Source organism: Leptopilina heterotoma, unplaced genomic scaffold, assembly GCF_015476425.1.
Source record: "Leptopilina heterotoma isolate Lh14 unplaced genomic scaffold, ASM1547642v1 Lhet_38, whole genome shotgun sequence".
Classification (NCBI taxonomy): domain Eukaryota; kingdom Metazoa; phylum Arthropoda; class Insecta; order Hymenoptera; family Figitidae; genus Leptopilina; species Leptopilina heterotoma.
The window spans coordinates 843144-867336 of NW_025111054.1; the positions used below are offsets into that span (position 1 = coordinate 843144).

The following is a 24193-nucleotide window of genomic DNA, read 5'->3' on the forward strand; positions in this document are numbered from 1 at the left end:
AAATTTTCCTTCCTTCGTTAGAAGGGAAGTCGCAATTATTATCTATGAGGAACCACTTCAGAAACAAGCAGCATTTATGCTTGTAAATGAACACTACTTATACACTATTAAAACAACAGATTTTTATATTATCGCTATTAAAGGTTTGTTTTTGTTTTCTAAAAAGATAGTCACCAAGCAAAAGATTACAAAAATATGTAAACCTGCAATTTCCAGTCGTAAAAGGCATATATTTAATATCTTTTTAGCAATTTACAAAAGGATTCCTCCAACCTTCATTTACATTTTCCACAAAAAATTTCTATCGTTTTTCAAATATAACTTCATAACGTATTTTGCCATGAACTTACTCAAAACTCAGCTACCATAGAGTTAAGACGCAAATGAGGAATCGAATAAATGATATTTAAATACCGTTAAAATAAAAACGTGTTTAGTTATTGTCGGATAAAAAATAATAATGAAGTGTATAACGGTTAGTTTCTGTTTAACATTATTTGGCGTGGTCATGCTTGGAGAGGCAGGCGACGGCAAATATACTCGAGGATTAATTAAGTACTTAAGAAGGCAGTCGAGACTACATCAGGTAATGTTTATCACTGACGATCATCTACTCCAAAATTCAAGTACAAGCGCCGACTATCTGATCAGAGATGTTTCTCACCATTTTCCATCGTTCAGTACTAGTTTCTCTACACTGAACGAAAGTCTACACAAACACTTTCCACCTTCTGCACGACCACCAAGACGAACGACGTTATTCATTATGATTCTCAATGTCGATCAAGGTGACGCTTGGGGTAAAACGTTTCTAGCACTTATTCAACTGAAACTATTGTCGCAGGGACATTCGTATCCAAAATGTTTGATTAACATCATTTCTCAAAAAGAATCTCAATCGATAAAAGAAATTCTAGAATATTTTTGGTCTCTTGATTTTCTAGACATTGCAGTTTTGCAACACTTGAGAGAAAGCCAAACATCCCTGGAATTGGTAGCAGACAGACTGCCTATTTTGAATGAAATTAATCTTTTTGCGAAAACTTACAATGCTAATAAAATAACAGCCCAGACAAAATGGTTTCCGAACAAACTTCTAAATCTACATGGAAGTCTAATAAAATTCGGTCTCGGTTTCTTGAAGCATAATGACAACAAAGATCATTTTAAATCCCACTTGAGATTTGCAGACATTTTTTCAAAAACAATGCATTGTTTTCTAAAAATTACAAAAATTCCATCTTTACATGCACATGCATTGTATGAGACTATTTACCAAAAGAAACTGGAAATGATCTTAAATCTTAGGCGGTTCATGATTTTAGAAAGTCTTTCTTCAAAAAATCTTCTGATACGCATTGTGGACTTTGGAAATGGAAAGGCTGTGGTTCCAGTAACTTTAAAGTTCTCTAAAGTAATCGTAATTTCAAAGGAATTCCTGTTCATGTTACTTGCAACCACGGTTGTAATTGTAGGAATTCGAATAACAGCTTGGATTTTAAAATTCAACAGGACAACTTGGCAATTGTTCAACATCTGTCGAATTATAATGGGCACGTCTGTTACCAGAGAACCTGGGAAGACAGTGGAGAGAATAGTTTTTGGAATATTCTTGTTGAGTTGCATTGTCTACTCCAGTTATTTCTACTCAGTGATCTTGGACATCTCTTTGCAAGCCGAACCTCAAATTTCAAATCTTGAAGAACTTGCCAACTCGTCACTAACGCCGTTAGGATCTCCTGTTTCAATAAAGTCAATGCTTGAAAGTCCTATTAGTTACATTCGAAAACTAGGCACGAAAGCAAATTATACTTCTATTGTGAATACAGATAATGAATGTTTGGCTCACTTAACGAAATATGCAAATGTAACTTGTATTACAAATGATATAATTGTTAGCAAATTCAAGAAGCATTCAGAATACAGCGGCAGAATACTGCAAGAACCTGTGTCTTATTTTATTGTGAGCTGGTTAGCGAGAGACGGATCTCCTTTTCTTGATCGCTTCAATGAAGTAATACTCAAAGCATCAGAACACGGTTTACTGCCTTCTGTTGTGCACGAAAATAACAAGCAGCCAAATAGGCCTTCATCTCCTGAAGAAATCAGTAAGGAAAAATTGCTTATGATCGTCTGTTACTTGCTTGTTATAGGATACTCCGCCGCAGTGTTGTCTTTTATTGTGGAAATAATGAGCGTTATTAATTGGCGGCGTAAAATCCAAGCATTTTATCATCGATGCTGTAACTGTATGAAGTAAAATACGACAAAAAGGAATTGTTAGTAAGATATTATTTTAGATTTACGCAATGTGTATTTGAATAACCTTTTCTTTTTCTTCTATTGATTTTAACTACACTCAGAAAATTTATTTGTAACAGGCGGTTAATCACTGTCTCTGCCAATTACTGTGTGTTTATATGGCCAATAACTGTATTTTTTGACAGTTGTGTTATTTTATTTAAATATTTATTATTTACAATTTCCTGCTCGTGTGTCATTATCAACACTAAAAATAGAATAAATTTGCTTCTACTTTGTGCTTTTATAATACATTTTTGACAGATACAGTAACTTTGTCAATGAGTTAAACCTAAAAATTCTCTTAAGGGGCTGTTGCGTCGCAACAATTTAATTTAAAATCACAATTTAAAATTATTTATTTGATTTTATATTATATTTATATTTTATTAATATAATTTATATTACATTCACAAAATTAACAAACTCAAAATTTTAGCGAACAAAAACTCAAAATTTACAACACTAAAATAAATTCTCGGATTATCCTTTGCATTGAATATTATACATTTTCTTTAAAGTATGAAAAATTCATTTCAAACCTTGTATTTTTCTAAGAACCGTAATTTGCTAGTCTAAATTGTCGAGTGGTAATTTAGAAAAAAGCTATCATAAAAATGTTTTATTAGGCCAAGCATGGACCATCTATCCCTTTAGGATTAAGACCATTGTTCAAGCATAACAATAACTCGTCGTTGTAATTACTCACACATACACACGAACCTTATGCATTTTCTGTACCTCCGCCTTTTTGGGTTTTTCCTATAAGTAACCAATCATAGACAAACCAATCCCTCCTTTGCCAAATTTGGCACATCCCTCTCATCCCCAATACCTCACTTCTAAAAACTTTTCCGAAAAAACGTCAGATACAATTTGAACCTTGTAAGCAAAGAATAATTCCTTTTTACATTACACACACCGCGAAATTAAAACTTTACACACAACCAGTTGTAACATTGATATTATACAAAAATACAGTTTGAAATTAGAGTGAATTTCTCTAATTGTTTTTTATTTTATTTAACCTTTCTGATAATTAGCAAATAAAGTTTGATTACATCAGAACCATACATTAAAATAAATGTATGGAATTAACAGGGGCCAAGCATTGTATCGATTACTAACTAAAAAGATAGTGCGAGTCTACTGTGGAAAAAATATGCCGTCGATTGTTCGAATTTGCCAACGATGATATTAATTGATCAATCGCAAATCTCGATTGCAATACTGTCTTTACATGAGTGTAAGCATTGTAAAAATTTTTCTTCTATCTAAGGATAGATTCGAATTCAGCTTAAAAAAATACGTTAAAAAACGTTCTTACTTTTCCGGGTCCAAAAGTTGGCCCAAATTTGTTTTTCTGTATTATTATTATTATTATTATATAACAATTTAATACAATGCAAGCTTGCAAAACTTACATGACAAGCTTGCCGGAAGCTTTCTATAAAATTAGAGGACATTTAAGTATTACGTAAGGCTTAGAAAGATCTCTTTTGTGCTTTCTAGGATGATATAACTTCAAACATTTTTTAAAAAATTTTTTCCCTTTTTTTCTACTGTTAGATCATATTGTTTAAAATGCAAAAAAATTGCATTGAATTTTTTTCCAAACTTATGGAGTAACAAAATCTTTTTGAGGGTGTGTAATAAATTTTTATTTCTTTGACATTATAAATAATGCAACAACTTTAAACTTACGCGTCCAATTTAGGTAATCATTTCTCCTGCAAGGTCTCAATACCGGTTGTTCTTTCAATAATTAGAAAAAGTCGAGAAACAAGGATTGTTAATATTGACTTGAGAGTGTTTGTAAAAAAAAGCAGGAAAAGGAAGAGATGCAATAAGATTAAATAGTTCCGTTATAACTTACAAAAAGAGAAAAAAAACTCAACATGTTTATTTATTCGTTTCATGTTGCGAGCAATTAATTAATATTCGCGTTTACATAACTTCTACAGGACTATTCCTATTATATTTTATTATAGAATTTAAAAAAAAAATTATTTATTTTATTTATTTAATTAATTCATTTAATTTATTTAATTTATTTAATCTATTTTATTTATTTATTTTATTTATTTAATTTATTTTATTTATTTATTTATTTATTTATTTACTTTAAGAAAAGAAGATCATTACGAAAATATTTTTTTATAAGTTTTTAAATTATATTTTTTTGAAATATATTTTAAAATATATTAAATATATGAACATTGATTTATTATTTTTGATGAATATTTTATTACTTGTGATGATAATGATAATAATAAACGTTGCTTTTAGGGTATTTAAAATGTGAATAATTTTATTTTATCAAGCATGAGATTAATCTTGACTTTCTTTATAACCTTCAGAATCTGTGTGGATCAGAGTGCAGATAAGGAGCGACAGGTACGTGGCATGCAAATTGACATGGACAATCTTCAGAGACAAATGACGAGTTCATCGATGGACCGTGAAAATGCAATACAAGAAAATATGAGACTTCAAGACGATTTAGCGGCTGTTACTTGTGAGCTGCGAACACTTCAACGGGAACTTGACGCCTCGAGGGCAGAATCATTTGATCTGAAAAAGCAGCTTAAAACTTATGTCAGCGAAGTTAGGCGTATCGAAGAACTTTTAACGAAAAAGGTGCACTTCTCTTTTTTACAAAAAAAAAATACTTTTTTTATGTAGATTAAATAATTTTTCAAATTTTACAAAAACAATTGAATTCGACTTCAAATTTTGTATTAAAAAATTTGAAATTCTATTTGCAGGGCTCGAACTAGGTCCATTAATCCCAAAAATTCAATTATTTTCAAAAGTAATAAAATTCTTTGCAAAAATTCAATTATGTTCAAAAATTTTTTTAAATTCTCGTCAAAATTTCAATTATTTTAAAAAATAATAAAATTCTTCGCTGAAATTTAATTATTTTCATACATTTTCATAAAATTCTCGTCAAAATTTCAATTATTATCTTTAGAAATATTAAAATTCTTCTCCGAAATTCAATTATTTTCAAAAATTTTTATAAAATTCTCGTCAAAATTTCAATTATTTTTAGAAATAATAAAATTCTTCTCCGAAATTCAATTATTTTCAAAAACTTAAAAAAAATTCTCGTCAAAATTTCAATTATTTTTAGAAATAATAAAATTCTTCTCCGAAATTCAATTATTTTCAAAAACTTAAAAAAAATTCTCGTCAAAATTTCAATTATTTTTAGAAATAATAAAATTCTTCTCCGAAATTCAATTATTTTCAAAAATTTTAATAAAATTCTCGTCAAAATTTCAATTATTTTTAGAAATAATAAAATTCTTCTCCGAAATTCAATTATTTTCAAAAACTTAAAAAAAATTCTCGTCAAAATTTCAATTATTTTTAGAAATATTAAAATTCTTCTCCGAAATTCAATTATTTTCAAAAATTTTAATAAAATTCTCGTCAAAATTTCAATTATTTTTAGAAATAATTAAATTCTTCTCCAAAATTCAATTATTTTCAAAGATTTTAAACTCTTGGCAAAATTTTAATTATTTTCAAAAATTTTCGTTATTTCAATTATTTTTAATTTTTACTACTTTAATTAAATTTTCCTAAAGAATTCAATTATTTAAAAAAAAACTTAATTAATAAAATTCTACGAAAACCTTAAATTATTTTCATAAATAATAAAAATTTTTACAGGAATTAAATTATTTTCGTAAATAATTAAATTTTTTTTAGAATTTGAATTATTTTTAATGCATTTTTTAATGTATTATTTGAAAAATGTAATTCTTCATTAAAATTTTATTTAAATTCTTTAAAAAACTTCAATTTCAAGAAACATTCAATATTATTCAATAAATTATTTATTTTTGTATTTAAATAATTGAATTCTAGTAGATTTTTCTAATAAAAATTGATTTAAAAATGGATTTCAGTTAAAATTTTAGATTATAATTGAATTTTGAAAGCAGTAAAGTGTGAGTTTTTTTAAATAATTGAATTTTGAAAAGGTTTCAAATTAAAATCTTTGATAATCTGAAATTTTCATATTTTTAAAGTAATAATTTTATTTTTAAAAAAAGTAAAAAAAAGTAAAGTTAATTATTATATTTTAATAATCTATTTTACTATTACAGGAATTCAATGATTTACAAATTTTTTATAAATTTCTTCGCAATCATTCAATTATTTTCATAAATAAATAAAATTTTTACAGGGTTTCAATTATTTTCGTAAATAATTAAATTCTTTTTAGGAATTCAATTATTTTCATATAAATAATAAAACTCATTGAAGAATTTCAATTATTTTCAATAAAATTTTTAATGTATTCTTTGAAAAATGCAATTATTAATTAAAATTTTATTTAAATTCGTCAAAAGAATTCAATTTTAAAAAACATTCAATTATTCAATAAATTGTTTATTTTTGTATATTTAAATAATTGAATTCTAGTAGAATTTTCTAATAAAAATTGATTTAAAAATGAATATTTCATTAAAAAATTTAGATTATTATAATTGAATATTAAAATCATTATAGCATAAATTTTTAGAAATAATTGAATTTTGAAAAGGTTTCATATTAAAATCTTTGAAAATTTGAATTTTTTTATTTAATTGAAGAATTTACGAATAATTGAAATTTTGTAAAATTGAATTGTAAACAAATGAATTTGAAAATTCTCAAAGAATGTTTTCAAAAATTATTAAAAATAATGCATTTATAAAAGAATTTTAGTTAATAACACGAAAAAAAAATTTAATTTTGGAAAAATTACAAATTATTGCAGAAATTCAATTATTTTCAAAAGTAATAAAATTCTTCGCAGAAATTTAATTATGTTAAAAAATAATAAAATTCTTTTTCGGAATTCAATTTTTTTCATAGTTAATAAATCTTATTGTAAAATTTTAATTATTTTTTGTACAATTTTAATTGAATTCTTCGAAAAATGTAATTATTCTTAAAAATTTTATTAAAATTCGTCCAAAGAATTTAATAATTATTTAAAAATTTGTTGATAAAATTCTTTATGAGAATTCAATTTTAAGAAACATTCAATTATTCAATAAATTATTTATTTGCATTTTATTTGTATTTAAATAATTGAATTCTAGTAGAATTTTCTAATAAAAATTTTTTTTCATTTCATAAAAATGATTTTTAGTTAAAATTTTAGATTATAATTGAATATTGAATGCTATATTGATAGCATAAATATGTTTTATTTATTTATAATTATAATTTGGAGAAATTTAATTTATAGTTTGAAGTAAAATTGCCTTTAAAAAGTATAATGCGAAAGATGTTTAAGATGTAAAAATTGTGAAATTTATTATTCATCGATATAATTATTATAATTATTAAAAATGTTTCAGGAAACTGAGAGAACGGACATGTTGAATCATTTTCGAAGTTTAAGTTTAGAAGCAACAGTTTTGGAGAACAGTAATCATAGTTTAGAATCCGAAGCTGCTGAGGCAAGAGGAGCTCTTCAGTCCGCTCGAGATCGACTCTTAGATCTTGATCATCAAGTTGCAGATAAAGAAAATTTAATAAAAGGTTGTGAAGCACAGGTGTGTAGCTCAAAAATTCTCTTAATTTTAATATTTGCGTTTACTTATACAAAATTTATATATTAATCAAAAGAAAATGATAATTATTTTTCTAGATTATTAATTTAACACAAAATGTCGCCACTTTGGAAACGGAATTAAGACAACAAGAAGATCAAAGAATTAGAGCAGAATCTGATCTAAATGCTGTTAGAGATCTTTGTGTGAAATTAGATCAGCAAAAGGATAATCTTTTGCAACAATTAGGCGAAAGGGATTCTGTAAATTCGCAGGTGAAAAATAATTCTATTATTATTAATTAATTATAATAATCGTGGTATTCTTTTTTTTTCTTTTATATTTCAAAATAATTTTTAAAAGTAAACAAATAAAATTCATTAAAATATAAAATTTAAATCAATGAAATTTGACAAAATATTCAATTATTTCAATTTTTTAAATTATCTTTGGAAATACAATTATTTAAAAAAAAATTTAATTACATTTTTTCAAGAAAGGAATTTTTTCGGAATTTCTAAATCAGTTAAAAATTCAATTACTTTTTTAGAATTTTAGAACAAAATTATTCAAAGCTTTAAGAATTTTTTAAAAACAAATAATGTGATTAATAATTTTTTAAAAATAAAAATTTTTAAATTACATTTGCTTCCCTTAAATTTTCAAAGAATTTTAAAATTCCTATCAGAAATCAACTATAGGAAAATTGAATTATTTAAAGAGAATAATTTTTGTAAATTCATAAATAATAATGTATTTTCAAAAATCCAATTATATTTAACAGATAATTTTTAAAGAAAAAAAAAATAAAATTCTTTAAAATATAAAATTTACTTTAATTCTTATTTTTTTTACATAATTTAAACAAAATGAATTGTGCAATAAGCGGCTATCAATTGTTTTTGAACTCCAAAAAAAAAATTGTAAATGACAGTAAAACTCCATTTTAGATAATAAATAAATTTTTGGAAAAATTTTCTGTACACAATACTATGTGATATCACATTGTAAATAGTAAGACAATATTTTTTGCATGTTAATATCTTCTTTTAATATAAAACAAAAATATGTTTAACTTTAATAATTTAATAGGGAATTTATTCGTTGATATTCATCTCTATGAATTGAGATTGTAACATTCTTTCACAGAACACTTGTAAAATAGTTTTTCTTTTTTTCTTATGACTTCAGTTTGAATCACAACTCACTCGATTGAGAACAGAAAATTCAGTCGTTCAAGATCAAATAAACAGAGATAATGCTGCAATTGATCGTTTAGAAGATCTTTTGGATCAATCTAGACAGGAGTCGATGAATACCCAAACTGCCAATCAGGAATTGCAAAATGAAATCTTAAGACTGAAACAGAAAAACTCGGAGCTTCATTGCAAACTGTAAGAAAATGTTATATTTTTTAAATTTTAATTTCTGTCGTCTAGTAACTAGAAAATATTAATTTTGTTTTTTAAATTTAGACACTTTTTTAAAATTAAAATTTGAATATTATTATCAATAATAATATTATTATAAATATTATTATCGAAATTATTAGTCAGCAGCTTGAAAAAAATGAACATTTTAAATAATTTTTCTTTATTGTAGGTTAGTTTTTTTCTTCATAAAACGAATTAAACAGTGTTTTTACTCTTTATTTTCAGGGTGGCCACATGTCAGTAAAATTAGTAAAATCAGGGAAATTAAGAAAATTTAGACTTTTTTCGACTTATTTTAAAAAATTGCGACTTTTTCGACTTTTCTTCAAAATATTGCAACAAAATACCATATTTTTTACTATAAAATGCATTTTGTTTCAATTTTTATATTCGGAAGCTAACTATAAACAAATATTTCAAAAAATTATTTCTGAATCATTTTTTAAGATAATTAAATTTTTCAAATATATCTATAATAAAAATATTTTTGAATAATTCAAATCTTGTTAAATTTAATTGAAAATAATTAATTTTTCTCAAGTTTTTGTTACAATTTTTAAAAATCAACTTTTGAAAAATTTTAATTGCAAATTTTTGAAAATAATTGAATTATCAAATATTTTAATGAAATTCATCAAAAAATAAATTAGTTTTTTTAAATTATACAAATTTGTTTTTTTAGAAATTCAATTATTTTCGAAAAATTGCTTTTAAATATTTTTAAAAACTAATTCTTAGAATTGTTTTATCATAATTTTTTAAGATTCAGTTAATCTTCGAACAAAGTAAATAAAAATTTACTTTTTTAGTCTTATTAAAATTTCAGAGAAATCATGGTCATATTTATAATTAGAATTCTTCAAAAATTTGACTAAATTTTTACATTTTTCAAAAATTCAATTATTTTTAAAAGATTTTACCAAATTTTAATTGTTTGGAATTCATTGGAATTAAGATGTTCAGAAATTTCAAATTCAAACCTCTTTTCAAATTGAACAACTCATAAGAATATTATTATAAAACATAAAGATGACCGACTGACAAAATTATTAGTTTATTATTATAAGAATATTGTTACTGTTACTTCTTCAAAAATTATTTTCTTCATTTCTATTCAATTATTATTTTCTAGAATTCTAAAATTCTACTTTAAATCAATAACATCAATTATTATTATTCAATTAAACTTTTTCAAAAAAAATTAATTCTTCAGAATTGTTAGTTAAAAGTACGAAAAACAATAATTTAATTCTACAAGAAATCAATTATTTAAATACAAAAATAAATAATATTAAATGTTTCTTAAAATTTAATTTCTACGAAGAATTGTATTAACAACTTTTGAAAATATTTTATTTCTTTTAAGGAATTTAATTAAAATTCTAATGAAATTTATTATATTAAAGAATTTTATAACAATTTTTTGAAAACAATTGAAAACTTTTTGAAGAATATTATTAAATTTTTTAAAAATAATTGAATTCCTGAGAAGAATTTAAATAATAATTTTTGAAAACAATTAAATTGATGAGAAGAATTTTATTAAAATTTTTGAAAATAATTGACTTCTTGAGAAGAATTTAAAAAAAAATTTTGACAATAATTTAATTCTTGAGAACAATTTCCCTATCTATTTATAAAGATAATTTAATTCTTGACGAGAATTTTTAAAAAAATTTGAAAATAATTTAATTTCTGCAAAGTATTTTATTACTTTTCAAAAGAATTTAATTCTTCTGATAAATATTGATAATTAACAAAATAATTGAATTTTGGAAAAGAATTTTATTAAAATTCCTTAGAATAATTTATTTTATGGAAAGAATTTATGCAATTTTGTTGTTTATCAAGATAATTGAATTCTTTTGCAGAATTACTTAAAAATTGTTGAAAATAATTGATTTTCTGCGACGAATTAAATGTTATTTAGGAAAATATTTGAATTATTGCAACGAATTTTATTGTTTTATTGAATAATTGAATGTTTCTTAAAATTGAATTCTTTCCTCAAGTTTCAATACAATTTTGAATAATAATTGCATTTTTCAAGGAATTTATTTAAAATTGTATTAAAAATATTTGAAATTCTGCGATGAAAATAATTGAATTCGTAAATGAAATTTTATTATTTATGAAAATAATATTGAATCTTTTCGTAGAATTGTATCAACAAGTTTTTTCTATAATTAAATCTGTTGATAAATTTTATGAAAATAGTAAATATTGAAAAAATTGCATTGCGAAAAACTTTTAAAAATAATTGAAATGTTGCAAAGAATTTTATTTAAATTTTTGAAAATAATTGAATTTTTGGCGAAAAATTTTGCTATTTATAAAAATAATTGAATTCTTGACGAGATATTCATTAAAATTTATAAAAAATAATTGAATTCGTGCAAAGTATTTTATTAAATTTTGTTTAAATAATTGGAATTTTGACAAGAATTTAATTAAAATTTTTGACAATAATTGAATTCTTGAGAATAATTTTGATATTTATCAAAATAATTGAATTTTGGAAAAGAATTTCATTAAAAATCTTTAAAATAATTGATTTTATGGGGAGAATTTTGTTGGTTATCAAGATAATTGAATTCTTTTGCAAAATTACTTAAAAATTACTGAAAATAATTGATTTCCTGCGACGAAAAAAATAGGGGAAATTTGCAAAATAGGATACGTTTAGGGGCCAAAATTAAAAAAGGGGACTTTTAGGGAAATAGGGGACAGACTGTGAAGCCTGACACTGATTTTATTTTTACCCAAAAAAAATTTTTTTTTAAAAATATTTTAAAAAAAAAAAATTACACGCACATTTGTGTGATCATGCTGAAATTTGATTTGTATCTTTATAAGTTGTATGAAAATATTTACTCTAAAAACAATCGCTTTTTAACATAATAGACAAGTAATTTAATTTGTTAATTTTAAGGTCTTCCAATTCGTCAGAGCTGAAGAAATATCAGAATCAAGCAGCTGAATATAGTAAACAAGTGAGCGAATTACGAAGACAAGTCACAAACGAACGCTTTGATCGAGCGCGCAAAGAGGAAGAAACCAGAAGGTACATATTTTGCTATTTCACTAATTATAGAGAAAAAATTTCTGCACGTCTGCATAATATTTTATTATCCCATCTATATTAAGCCTAGAAAAACCTTCATCATGTTGTCATTGTCAATCTCCTCGACCCTCTCCTTCCAGTTCTTCAAATACTCCTCGAGAATACAATCGAACATCTCGTAGTAGACATTTCAGTTCTAGTGGTACATGGGAGCGATCACCAAGCAGGTTAGCGTGGAATGAAACATTAGAAACTAATTTATTTTTATGAAGAATGCTTCAGGCTTCACAGTATTAAGTACTTTTTTTAAATTGATTGAAGAAATAATTGGTTTTAAAACAACACATCGTCATTATTTTTTGAAAAATTAGACTTAAACAACTACTTCTTAGGAAAATATTATAAACTATATATGAGCGATTCCACAGGAAGTGATCAAAGGAAAAAAAAATTTTCTCCAATCGTGCCTAAACTGAGGGCTTTTGTAGTACTAACAGATAGTAATTTTTTGGTGAAAATATTTTTTCCATTTAGTCCAATATTTTCCTAGGGGAATCCGGTATTTTTAATTTTCAAAATCTAACATATCAGATTCGTAATTAGCGACCACAAAAACCCCCGAGTAACGAATTTGAGGAGAATTCGATCGATTTTTAAAAAAACTTGTCCGCCATATTGCATCCGCCATTTTGAAATTTTAAAAACTGAAAATGGTTGAAAATTTATGAGGTTCTGGGTTTTTAAAATTTAGTTTGCTCATAATTTAAAGTGATAAGAATAAAGTGTAAATAGGAAAATACTTTTTAAAATTTTTAAATCCTTATAAGTTTGCAAATTAAATAAAATTTAAGTGGGAAAAAAGTTGCTGATACTTATTTTTTTCATCTATTTATACTGTGCAGCCTGAAGTATGAATATTTATTGATAGTAAAAAAATCAACGTAATAAAAAATATGTACATATAATTTATATATTTAATTATTAATAATTTAAAAAATATAAAATTGATTATAGATATAAAATATTATAGTTATAAAATATTTCTGTACTAAATCTAAAATAGCATTAAATTTGTTATTATTTTAACAGCAACGACAAAAATTCTATTAGTAATTTAATTCAACATTTATTTACACAGATCTTGAATATTTTATGCTTATAATTTTGCTAGATGTGAATTTAAAAGCTATATTTATATTAACAACAAAATAATTATATTTTATCTATAATTTAATTAAGGAGATAGAAAAATTTTGTTTTCATCTATTTTTCAACATCTGTAATAAATATTAAAACAATTCTTTCTGAATTGAAATTAGTTTTCAAGAAAGTATTTAAAAGAAAAATTTCCCTTAGTTTTTTAAAAATATGTTTTATTCAGAAATTGATAAAAAGTTTGTTGTATGAATATTGGTTAGACAAAGAGATTGGCTGAAGAAGCCGTACAATGCTATTCCGTCCGGCATTCATTCTTCTAATGCACCGACGAATCGATCGTTAAGCTACCAAATATGCAAATGTTCAACCACAAAATCTAGCAGTGCTAGTGACGCTACCATCAGATTATCACCCGCATCCCTTACCTCTTATTCTGGATTAGAATCCACGCAGCCTTTGCAGACCTACAATTTCCATTAACTTCGAAAAAATCCCTTTTTCAGATACGTCCTTTTTTTGTCAATTTTTATATTTGCTACTATTTAGTTTACTGGATTTTGTGATATTCATTTTTTTTTTTAATAAATACATTTTTTTTCGTACAAGAGAGAATTACTTTTTCAAAACAACAGTAAATAAGCAGGGCTCGAACCGTAATTAATTTGATTGAGAAAAGACGAAAAGTTCGTAAATTGTGTACGATATAATTTGAAGAATTTTAGAGAAATTACAAATCATTGCAGAAATTCAATTATTTTCAAAAGTAATAAAAATTCTTCTCCGAAATTCAATTATGTTCAAAAATTTTTTTAAATTCTCGTCAAAATTTCAATTATCTTTAGAAATAATTAAATTCTTCTCTGAAATTCAATTAATTTCAAAAATTTTAATAAAATTAATGTCAAAATTTCAATTATTTTCAAAAATTTTCCTCAATTCAATGATTTTTAATATTTACTATTTTAATAAAATTTTTCATAAGAATTCAATTATTTAAAAAAAACTTAATAAAATTCTACGCAAACCTTAAATTATTTTCATAAATAATAAAAATTTCACAGGAATTCAATTATTTACCAATTTTTAAAAACTTTCTTCGCAATCATTCAATTATTTTCATAAATAAATAAAATTTTTACAGGAATTAAATTATTTTCGTAAATAATAAAATTCTTCTTAGGCATTTAATTATTTTCATAAATAATTTTGTTTTAAAAAAATAATTTTTACAGGAATTCAATTTTTTGTTTGTAAATGATAAAATTCAGAAATTCAATTTTTTTCATAAATAATAAATCTTATTGCAGAATTTCAATTATTTTTAATACAATTTTAATGGAATTTCTCGTAAAATGTAATTATTCTTGAAAATTTTATTAAAATTCGTCAAATGAATTGAATTATTTAAAAATTTATTAATAAAACTCTTTATAAGAATTCAATTTTCAGAAACAACACTTTAAGAAAATTCTTGGCAAAATTTCAATTATTTTCAAAAAATTTCTTCAATTCAATGATTTTTTATATCCACTATTTTTATAAAATTTTTCAAAAGAATTCAATTATTTTTAAAAAAATTAATTATAGCACAAAAAAAATTGAATTTTGGAGAAGTTACAAATGATTGCATAAATTCAATTATTTTGAAAAGTAATAAAATTCTTCGCAAAAATCCAATTATATTGAAAAATTCAAAAACAAATTCTCGTCAAAATTTCAACTATCTTTAGAAATAAAATAATTCTGCTCCGAAATCCAATTATTTTTAGAAACTTTAATAGAATTCTTGTCGAAATTAATAAAATGTTTTACAGGGTTTGAATTCTTTTTAATATAATTTTAATCAAATTCCTCAAATAATGTAATTATTCTTAAAACTTTCATTAAAATTCGTCAAAAAATTCAATTATTTAAAAATTTATTTATAAAATTCTTTACGAGATTAAAATTTTAAGAAACATTTAATAAATTATTTATTTTTGTTATTGATTTAAAAATTAATTTTAGTTAAAATTTTAGATAATAATAGAATTTTTAAAGCATTATATCATGAATTTTTAGAAATAATTGAATTTTAAAATGGTTTCAAAATTAAAATCTTTGAAAATCCGAATTTTTCATATTTTTAACAAACAATTCAGTAGAATTAATTTTTTTTGAATAAGTTTAATTGCGGATTCGTTTTTAAATTATTTGAAGTTTTTCTTTACTAATGTATACTTAATTAAAGAATTTCCGAATAATTGAAATTTCGTAAAATTTAATTGTAAATAAATGGATTTGGAAATTCTCAAAGAACTTTTTAAAAAATTATTCAAAATAATTGATTTAAAGAAGAATTTCAGTTAAAAATTCCAGAAAATAATAATTGAATTGAAATGAAGAAATAATTTTGAAAAAGTTATTGAATTTCAAAAAGTTATACAGTTTGCTTTTAATATTCAATTATAAACTAAAATTTGAACTGAAATTCATTTTTCAATCAATTTTTATTAGAAAATTCTACTAGAATTAAATTATTTAAATACAAAAATAAACAATTTATTGAATAATTGAATGTTTCTTCAAATTTCATTTTTCAAAGAATACATTAAAAAATGAATTAAAAATAATTGAAATTCTTCAATGAGCTTTATTAATTATGAAAATAATTGAATTCCTAAAAAGAATTTAATTATTTACAAAAACAATTGAATCTGTGTAAAAATTTTATTTATTTATTAAAATAATTAAATGATTGCGAAGAAAGTTTAAAAAAAAACTTGTAAATAATTGAATTCCTGTGAATTTTTTATTATTTATGAAAATAACTAAAGATTTGCGTAGAATTTTATTAAGTTTTTTTTAAATAATTGAATTCTTTTGGAAAATTTTATTAAAGTAGTAGATATTAAAAATAATTAAATTTTTGAAAAGCATTTTATAAAAATGTTTCTAAATAATTAAATTCTGGTAAAAAATTATATTATTTGTGAAAGTAATTGAATTTTCGGAAAAAATTTTACAAAAATGTTTTGAAATAATTGAATTCTGGTGAAAAATAATATAAAGAAAATATAAGAAAAATAATATAATTGTGAAAATAATTGAATTCTTGCAAAGAAATTTTTTGCTTAAAATTCTACATAATTAATGATAATAATTAAAGTCTTTCAAGGATTTTAATTAAAATTGCATTCAAAATAATTGAATTTTTTTAAAAAATTGAAATTAAACTTTTGAATAAGTAATTATGAAATCTTTAGAAAAGTTTTATTAAAATTGTATTCAGAATAATTACATTTTTGCGAAGAATTTTATTATTTATGCAAATTATTGAATTATCGCGAAAAAATTTATAAAAAGTTTGTAAATAATTGAATTTCTGTAAAATTTTTATTATTTATAAAAATAATTAAAAGTTTGCGTAGAATTTTATTACATTTTTTTTTAATAATTGAATTCTTTGGGGAATTCTTTTTAAAATAGTAGATATTAAAAATCATTGAATTGAGGAAAATTGGTGAAAATAATTAAAATTTTGCCAATAACTTTATTCGAAATTTTTGTAAAAAAAATTGAATTTCGGAGAAGAATTTAATTATTTTTAAAGAGAATTGAAATTTTGACTAGAATTTTAAAAAAAAATTTTGAAAATAATTGAATTTTTGCGAAGAATTTTATTACTTTTGAAAATAATTAAATTTCTGCTCTCAAAATTTTTCACAAATAATAAAACTCATCGCAGAATTTCAATTATTTTTAGTATAATTTTAATCAAATGCCACAAAAAATGTAATTATTTTTAAAAATTTTATTAAAATTCTTCGAAAGAATTCAATTTTTTAAAATTTTGTTTATTCTTTTTTGGGAATTGAATTTTAAGAAAGATACAATTATTCAATAAGTTATTTATTTTTATATTTAAATAATTGAATTCTAGTAGAATTTTCTAATAAAAATTGATTTAAAAATTAATTTATTTATAATTTTAGATAATAAACTTGAATATTAAATTAAAATCAATATATCTTTATTATTTTTGAAAATATTTGAATTTTGAAATTAATTTTTTTTTAGAAAGTTTAATTGCGTTTTTTTTTAATTATTTGAATTTTTTATTTTCTAATGTATGTTTAATTGAAAAATTCACGAATAATTGGAATTTCATAGAATTGAATATTGTAAAGAAATGAATTTGAAAATTGTCAAAGAACTTTTTCGAAAATTATTTTTAAAAAAATTTATTTAAAGAAGAATTTTGGTTAAGAATTCTTGAAAATCATAATTAAATTGATATATTGTTGTCAGTAATTGGTCCGTAAAATCCATTTTTTTTTAAATACGAATTATAAAGAAAATTAAAATATTTTCACTGGTTCGAGCCCTGTAAATAGAATTTCTTTTCAAAAATTTTCACACTTTTTAAATTTATTTGAAAAGAAATTCTTTTGTTATTATTTAAGGAAAAGTTTACAATCTAAAGAATTTGTTTCTATTTTCACAGGTCTTTGAATTCCACGCCAGACAGTTTTAATGTAGACTTAAATGTTGTAATATAAAGTGACATTCATTAAAACACTATCTTCGTTAACATATCTGTAGATATTTTCAACTTATGCCTGAGGAAAATACTACCATCTGCCCCTCGAGTTTTCCATCAAGAAAAATAAACAAATCTAATACGAAGTCTTCAAGTTGTCGATGCACTTTCTACTCAAAGTCAAAGGAAATTTCCAGCTCTCGCAATAATCATATTCCAGGGGAAAGTAGCAATTCAATCGAATTCGAGAAGTCTGATAAAGAAATTCCAAGGGATAGTTTAGTGAAAAAACATCAACTCAAGGATAATGGTAATAATTTAAAGAATAAAAAATTAAGTATAGATTATCAAAATGGTATAGGGGAAAAATTTCTAACACAAAAGGAAATTACAACTGCTTTGGAAAATGAAGCGGAAACATTGAAATTGAAAGAACCTAGTACCAAAAATATTCAGCAAATCGATTTAAGTTTAGAAAAATTAACAGAAGACAATGGAGGAAAATCTTTGGATAAAAATGAAAATACACGAAAGAGTCACACGAATTTAAAAGATACAAGTATTCAAACAGAATCAAAAAATTGCTGCGAAAATTTAAGGGAGGAAATATTTAATGTGCTTGAAAATCTTAAAGAGCAATCGAATGTTCGTCAAACTGTGAATTCTCCACCGACTCGTGGTTTTTTATCCAACACTCAAACTTTTGGAACTGGAATACATAATCCAATCGATCCGAATTTAGAATCTACTTTTGAAAATAGACCATTCAATGCAAACAGTCCTAAAGTTGATGATACTAAGAAAAATACTTACGCTTACAGCAATGACTCTTCGGGAAATTTTCTACATCGATTAGAAGAGAAAAAAGATTGTCTTTGTTGTGGTACAGAATTAACTTTACTTACAAATGAAGCAACGAAAAATTCAAAAAATTCTCAAAAATTAGAGAAACAGAAAGAGAAGCAGAAGGAAAAGGAGGAGAAGAATGTAAGAAAAGAGTTTGTAGAAAATAATAATTCTGACGATCCTCAAATTGTTGATGCATCAAGACCGGAATTTGTTGATGTTTTAATAGAAATTGGACAATGTACACGTAGTTTAGAAAGACAATTGGCACAAATGAACGAAGCTATGAGGAGTAGAATAAACGAAACAAATGGTAAGAAATTACTTTTACTTTTTAACTTTCCGCCTAGATACGTTTTTGAATATTAAATTATGACTCTCTAGAAGAAGCTGAAAAAATAGATTTTTTTTTAAAGTACTTTTTAAAATAAAATTAGCAATTTTTGAAAATAATAGCAGGCTTTGCATTTGTCTACTAAAACTTACTATTTACTACTATTTTTTTTTACAATTTGCTAATAAAAAAAATCAATTAAACTTTTTCAAAAAAATTAATTTCAAAAATTATTTCCAAAAAATGCAAGTTATATTGCTTTTAATATTCAATTATTATTTAAAATTATAACTGAAATTCATTTTTAAATCAATTTTTATTAGAAAACTACTGGAGTTCAATTATTTGAATACAAAAATAAATAATTGATTGAATAATTGATTATTTCTTAAAATTGAATGTTTATAAAGTATTTTATCAAAATTTAAAAAAATAATTGTTTTCTTCGAGGAATTTATTTTAAATTTTCGAAAAAATTTCATTAAAATTGTATTTTAAATAATTGAAAATCTGTGAAAATTTTATTATTTATGAAAATAATTGAAGTTTTTGTAAAGAATTTTATTACAATTTTTTTTAAATAATTGAATTTTTTTGTTAAATTTTATTAAAATAGTAGATAGGTATTAAAAATAATTGAATTTCATAGAAGAATTTCATTATTTAGAAAAACAATTGAATTTTCGCCAAAAAAAAGTTCTTAAAATTTTGGAAAATAATTGAATCGTATCAAAGAATTTTATTAAAATTTTCTTGTAAAAATTTTAATAGAACATTTTAGAAATTTTTAGAAATTTTTAGAAATTTCTAGACACATTTTAAACAATTTTAATAAAATTATTTAAAACAATTTAATTATTTTCTAAAAATTTTAGTAGAACATTTTAGAAATAAAACAATTTTTAGAAACATTTTAAACAATTTAAATAAAATTCTTTAAAACAATTTAATTGTTTTTCGGTATTTAAAAAAAAATTTTTTGCAAAAATTCAATTATTTTTCCAAATAACGAAATTCTTTGCTAAAATTCAATTATTTTCGTTATCTACTATTTTAATAAAATTTCACAAAAAAATTCCATTATTTATAAAATATTTTAATAAAAATCTTTGCAAAAACTTCAATTATTTTCATAAATAATAACATTTTTCACAGATTTACAATTATTTGGAGTAGATACAATTTTCATTCAATTTTTTGAAAATTGTAAATAAATTCACTCAAATAAATACAATTTATTATTATAAAAAATTTTTCAATTATTTTTTAAAATTTTGATAAAATATGGAAATTCAATTTTAAGAAATAAGTAATTATTCAATACATTATTTATTTTTGTATTTAAATAATTGAATTTTCGTACAACTTTTTAACGATAATTTATGAATTTCAGTTAAAATTTTAAAATTTAAACTTCTTTAATTCCGCTAATATAATTGAAATAAATAAATTATTCTCAAAAATTCATTATTATTATTCAATTTCAAAAAAACGCTAAAAGTCACTTTTTCAAAATTTTTAATTTTTAAAATGTCAATAACGGGATTAATAAAATTATTACTTTCAAATTATTTAAAGAATAATAATTTTTATGAACAGATGAGCTTCAGAAGGTTTTTAGTATTTGAAATTTTAGAAAATTTCAATTTTTATTTAATTTAATTAGAAATTTTAAAGAACTTAGATTTTTTAAAAATTTTAATAATTCAAATTCTTCTGAAATTAGTTCAATTTTTCAATATAAATATATTTAATAAATTGTTAAAAATCACGGATTTATAGAAGAATTTTAGTTAAAAACATAAAAAGAAATTGAATTTTGGAGAAGTTATAAATGATTGCAGACATTCAATTATTTTCAAAAGTAATAAAATTCTTCGCAGAAATTAAAATATATTCAAAAAATTAAAAAAAAAAAATTCTCGTCAAAATTTCAATTATTCCTAAAAATTTTATTAAAATTCGTCAAAAGATTTCAGTTACTTTAAAAAGTTGTTGACAAAATTCTTTATGAGAATTCAATTATTCAATAAATTATTTGTTTCGAATTTAAATAATTGAATTTTCGTAGAACTTTCTAACAAGAATTTATTTAAAAATGAATTTCAGTTAAAATTCTAGAATTTACACTATTTTAAGTTCGCTAATAATTGAAGTAAATAAATTATTCTCGAAAATTTTAATTATTCTTTAGGACGATTCAATTATTTTCCAAAATTTTAAGAACTTTTTTTTTGCAAAAATTCAATTATTTTTCCAAATAATTAAATTCTCCGCTGAAATTCAATTGTTTAAAGAAAATTATAATCACATTTTTTGCAAAAACTCCAATTATTTTCATAAATAATAACATTTTCACAAAATAGATTTTTAAAAAAAAATTAATATTTCAAATTTTTTTGAAATTTAGTTAAATTTTTTAATATTATATTTAATTAATTATTAAAAATAATGGAATTATAGACGAATTTTAGTTAAAAACGCTAAAAAAATTGAATTTTGGAGAAATTATTAATGATTGTAGAAATTCAATTATTTTCAGAAGCAATGAAATTCTTAGCAGAAATTCAATTATGTTACAATTTTTTTTTTAAATTCTCGTCGAAATTTCAATTATCTTTATAAATAATAAAATTCTTCTTTGAAATTCAATTATTTTCAAAAATTTTAATAAAATTCTTGGCCAAATTTCAATTATTTTCAACAAATTTTTTGAATTTAATGACTTTCAATATTTACTATTTTAATAAAATTTTTCATGAGAATTCAATTATTTAAAAAAAATTTTTAAGAAAATTCTGCTCAAAAATTTAATTATTTTCATAAATAATAAAAATTTTACAGAAATTTAATTCTTTACATGTTTTTAAAAATTTTTTCGCAATAATTTAATTCAATTATTTTCATAAATATTAAAACTCATCGCAGAATTTCAATTATTTTAAATATTTTTTTAATCGAATTCCTAAAAAATGTAATTATTCTTAAAAATTTTATTAAAATTCGTGACAAAAATTCAATTTTAAGAAACATTGAATTATTTAATAAATTATTTATTATTGTATTTAAGTAGTTGAATTCTCGAGAAATTTTTTAATAAAAATGAATTTTAGTTAAAATTTAACATAATAATTGAATTTTAAAAGCATTATAGCATGAATTTTTAGAAATAATTGAATTTTAAAAAGGTTTCAGATTAAAATCTTTGAAAATTTGAATTTTTCATACTTTTAACTGACAATTGTGTAGAATTAATTTTTTGCAAAAATTTAATTGAATATTTTTTGAAATTACTTGAAGTTTTTATTTTCTAACATAATATATTTAATTGAAGAATTTTCGAATAATAGAAATTTCGTAAAATTGAATTGTAAATAAATGGTTTTGAAAATTGTCAAAGAACTTTTTCAAAAATTATTAAACATAATTTAATGTCAAGAAGAATGTTAGTTAAATATTCTAGAAAATAATAATATTGAATAGAAATGAAGAAAATAATTTTTGAAGTAGTTACAATAACAATATTCTTATAATTTGTTGAATTTTAAAAAAGGTTTGAATTTGAAATTTTTTAATTAATCTTAATTCCTATGGAAAAATAATAAAGATTAAATATTCATTTTTAAAAAAACTATTGATGTTTTCGAATAATTTTACAAATAATTAAAAATTAATTAAATTCTTCGCAGAAATTCAATTATTTTCAAAAAATCTAAAAAAAATTGTAGTCAACATTTCAATTATCTTTATAATTATAAATAACAATAATCTTTGACAAAGTTCAATTATTTTGAGGAATTTTAATAAAATTCATTGCAAAATTCAATTATTTTCATAAATTCATTCATCACAAGAATTTAAATATTTTTAAAAATTTTAATAAAAATCATGTCAAAATTTCAATTATTTTCAACAAATTTTTTTTACTTTGATAGTTTTCAATATTCTACTATTTTAATAAAATTTCCGGAAAGAATTTAATTATTAAACAAAAATTTTTAAAAAATTATACACAAACTTTCAAATTATTTTCAGGAAAAAAATTTCTACATTAATTTAATTATTCAAAATAGAATTTGCATTAAATTTTATCGCAAAAATCAATTGTTTTAAAATTTGTCATTAAATACTTCGCAGTAATTCTTTATTTTTTAAGAATTAATTTTAGAAATTGTATGATTTCAGCCTGGACTTATAGAAACGAGAATACTCAACCAGTGGGAAGTTCAACTCCAAAAGAGGCAAAAACTGATGAACGAATATTTCTCTCACTCTCAAATTATATGGGATCGGATATTGCAAATTTCAGTATACCCGAGGAAGAAAGTGCCTTTGAAGAAGAACGTGTAACAAATAAAGCTGAAAGTAATACCATAAAAGAACTCAATAGAGATAATCAGCTATTCACATTATCACCAATTGGCACATCAACTCCAGTCATAGAAAAAAATAAAGTGATAATTTCCAAAAAGAGTACCCACGATAATGGCCAAGTTTCCAATATTCATGTGACTGCATCAAAAAAAATAATTCATTCAAATCAAATTCCAGGTCCTTCAACTAACAATCATTCATCGAATTTGAAAAATAATATGTCTACTTCAAAATCATCGGATATTTCTCTTTCGTCATTTATTGATGGAGAAAATAAAAACAAAAAAATACAAACAGATGACTTTGAAGAAACTCAATATAAAGATTTTCCTCGTTCAAAAAGAAAATAGCATAATAATAATGTAAAATTATCTAATTCTGAAAAATTAATTTTTTAAACTAGAGGTAAAATGTAATGGGAAAAATTTTAGTTTCTTTTTAATTGATATAATTATTCAAAAGATGTTTTATGGATAAAAAATAATTTCCCTTTTTCCACAATTCTTATGATTTTCATTTATATTTTTAATAAATTTATGTAATTATAGCTCTTTTACAAAGTATTTATAGAATTGGAAATATTTTATATATGATCTA

The 24193-nt window shown here is 21.9% G+C and overlaps 2 protein-coding genes across 3 annotated transcripts in view; both read left to right on the plus strand.

Annotated features, from left to right (window-relative positions):
• Positions 1-18191, plus strand: part of LOC122505869 (centrosomal protein of 135 kDa) — a 78020-nt gene extending 59829 nt beyond the window's left edge. For both annotated transcript variants that reach the window (XM_043617736.1, XM_043617737.1), the window contains exons 13-18: positions 4662-4941; positions 7671-7868; positions 7964-8140; positions 9057-9259; positions 12231-12362; positions 18007-18191. In XM_043617736.1, the coding sequence (XP_043473671.1) occupies positions 4662-4941; positions 7671-7868; positions 7964-8140; positions 9057-9259; positions 12231-12362; positions 18007-18061 (1045 nt within the window). In that variant the 3' untranslated portion in view covers positions 18062-18191. The remainder of the gene's footprint in view (positions 1-4661; positions 4942-7670; positions 7869-7963; positions 8141-9056; positions 9260-12230; positions 12363-18006) is intronic.
• On the plus strand, positions 18118-23946 carry LOC122505885. The gene is made up of 2 exons (XM_043617753.1): positions 18118-19201; positions 23408-23946. The coding sequence occupies exons 1-2, from the start codon at positions 18118-18120 to the stop codon at positions 23944-23946; spliced, it is 1623 nt and encodes a 540-aa protein (XP_043473688.1).
• The last annotated feature ends 247 nt before the right edge of the window (positions 23947-24193 follow it).

What these genes read in the sequence shown, in the direction of transcription:
- LOC122505885 (XM_043617753.1), top strand. Translation starts at nt 18,118, where the DNA reads ATGCCTGAGGAAAATACTACCATCTGCCCCTCGAGTTTTCCATCAAGA. An exon ending in TAGAATAAACGAAACAAATG is followed by an intron (nt 19,202 to 23,407) that starts GTAAGAAATTAC and finishes GTATGATTTCAG; the next exon opens with CCTGGACTTATAGAAACGAG.